This window comes from the organism of the source record quoted next (assembly GCF_019968955.1).
Source record: "MAG: Porospora cf. gigantea A chromosome Unknown PgA_NODE_8172_length_1416_cov_367.777, whole genome shotgun sequence".
Classification (NCBI taxonomy): domain Eukaryota; phylum Apicomplexa; class Conoidasida; order Eugregarinorida; family Porosporidae; genus Porospora; species Porospora cf. gigantea A.
In genome coordinates, this window is record NW_027151913.1 from 1 (window position 1) to 1,416 (window position 1,416).

At 54.6% G+C, this 1,416-nt stretch overlaps 1 protein-coding gene across 1 annotated transcript; it reads left to right on the plus strand.

The window, feature by feature from the left end:
- Nucleotides 1-241: 241 nt before the first annotated feature.
- Nucleotides 242-532, plus strand: KVP18_002814 (uncharacterized protein; the record flags this gene model as incomplete). Its single annotated transcript, XM_067954027.1, has 1 exon — nt 242-532. The coding sequence occupies one exon, from the start codon at nt 242-244 to the stop codon at nt 530-532; it is 291 nt and encodes a 96-aa protein (XP_067806194.1).
- Nucleotides 533-1,416: the final 884 nt, after the last annotated feature.

Genomic DNA, 1,416 nt, shown 5'->3' on the forward strand with positions numbered 1-1,416 from the left:
TGCGTGCTGCTGCCAGGAAGTCCCCAAGAAGCGGATTCAGAGAGGAACTGTCATCGGCAACATCGCCCCTCGTGGCGACCTATCTGACGTCGCACCTAGCGAGTGGCGTAGCAAGGTCCATTTTGCCCAGAGTATCAAGCACACGTTTTGCCGTGAGGCTTCAGACGAAGGTATTGTCGCTAGTGACCTTGGCTCAGTACGACCTTACCTAGACCATTCGAGAACGGTGGCCTTCTCAAGGATGACCGCGGTACCTGGCCAGTCAACAACCACTGCAGCTTCGTGGAGTGAGACTAGAGGGAACTTGTTGGTCGTCTGGAGCTCTCGTGGGCGCTACTGGATCAGATCTCGCCCTGGGCAGGTGAACGAGACTCGCGTACATTATGTTGGCTCCGAGGCACCCATTCTGACTTCCGTGGACATGCCTGCGGAGATCGACGCGCTGTACAAGCACGTCAAAGTGGGAAACTGGAAGGCTGCGACACCGTTGGCGGATAAGATCGTTTTAGCCATCGACTCCCAGTTGCAATAGACGAGCGTTACTGTAACTGCTTCCGCATGTCAATCTGAATCAGTGTCGTTTATTGTCTCTTTGTGCGTCAGACTTGATCAAAACATATGGCTGGAGTCATTTTTAACCCAGGACTGGACCATTGAGCGCCCACTGCCCTCTCGATAGTTGTTGAGATACCCTTCCATGGTCTGTTCATACCTACGGCCAGAGCAGAGACTGCGGAGCATACACAGAGCGGTAGGCGTCCCCGTCAGTATCCTCAGCCGCATAGTCACCCCATCAGTATCCTCAGCCGCATAGTCACCCCGCCGTATAAGTTGACATCCAGGTGTGGAGACGTCTGGTGAGTCAACCGAAAGTTTCTAAGAAAGCCCATGCCAACATCCCTTAGGAGTTGGCGGAGGCGTCAGAGGCGCCAGGTGCGACTGTTCTCCTCCTCGCTGGTATTGTGGTCGGCTTCATGCTGGCATTTCGGACACAGGCACCATCCACACTGGCCACTGGAGCTATGGAAGCTAACCATGTCCCGATTTCACGCTCAACCGAGAGCCTAACACTGTGGACGCCTTCCTTCCTACTTCCTTTGTCTGCTGCTTTCTGCCTTTGACAAGATGCACGCGCCGATTCAGTCAAATTTATGATATACCAGGAGAGGTGTCGGTGTGGACCTCTCCTGAGCGCCCTCCTCACGCTGCATGTACCTCGTGTGATCTCCCCTTATCCGCCGTCGCAAAGGAGTCGGAGGTTTCTCAGAGACTTGCCACTCGAGATTCTTACCGCTATGCCGCCTCAGGGACCTGTGATGTTAAGCTGCGAGACAGTCTCCCAGTTTCAGAAACCTCGCGCCCCAAGGAGAGCACCGCGCTTCACAAGAAGAAAACCGCCTTTGGCAGAGCGTTTGA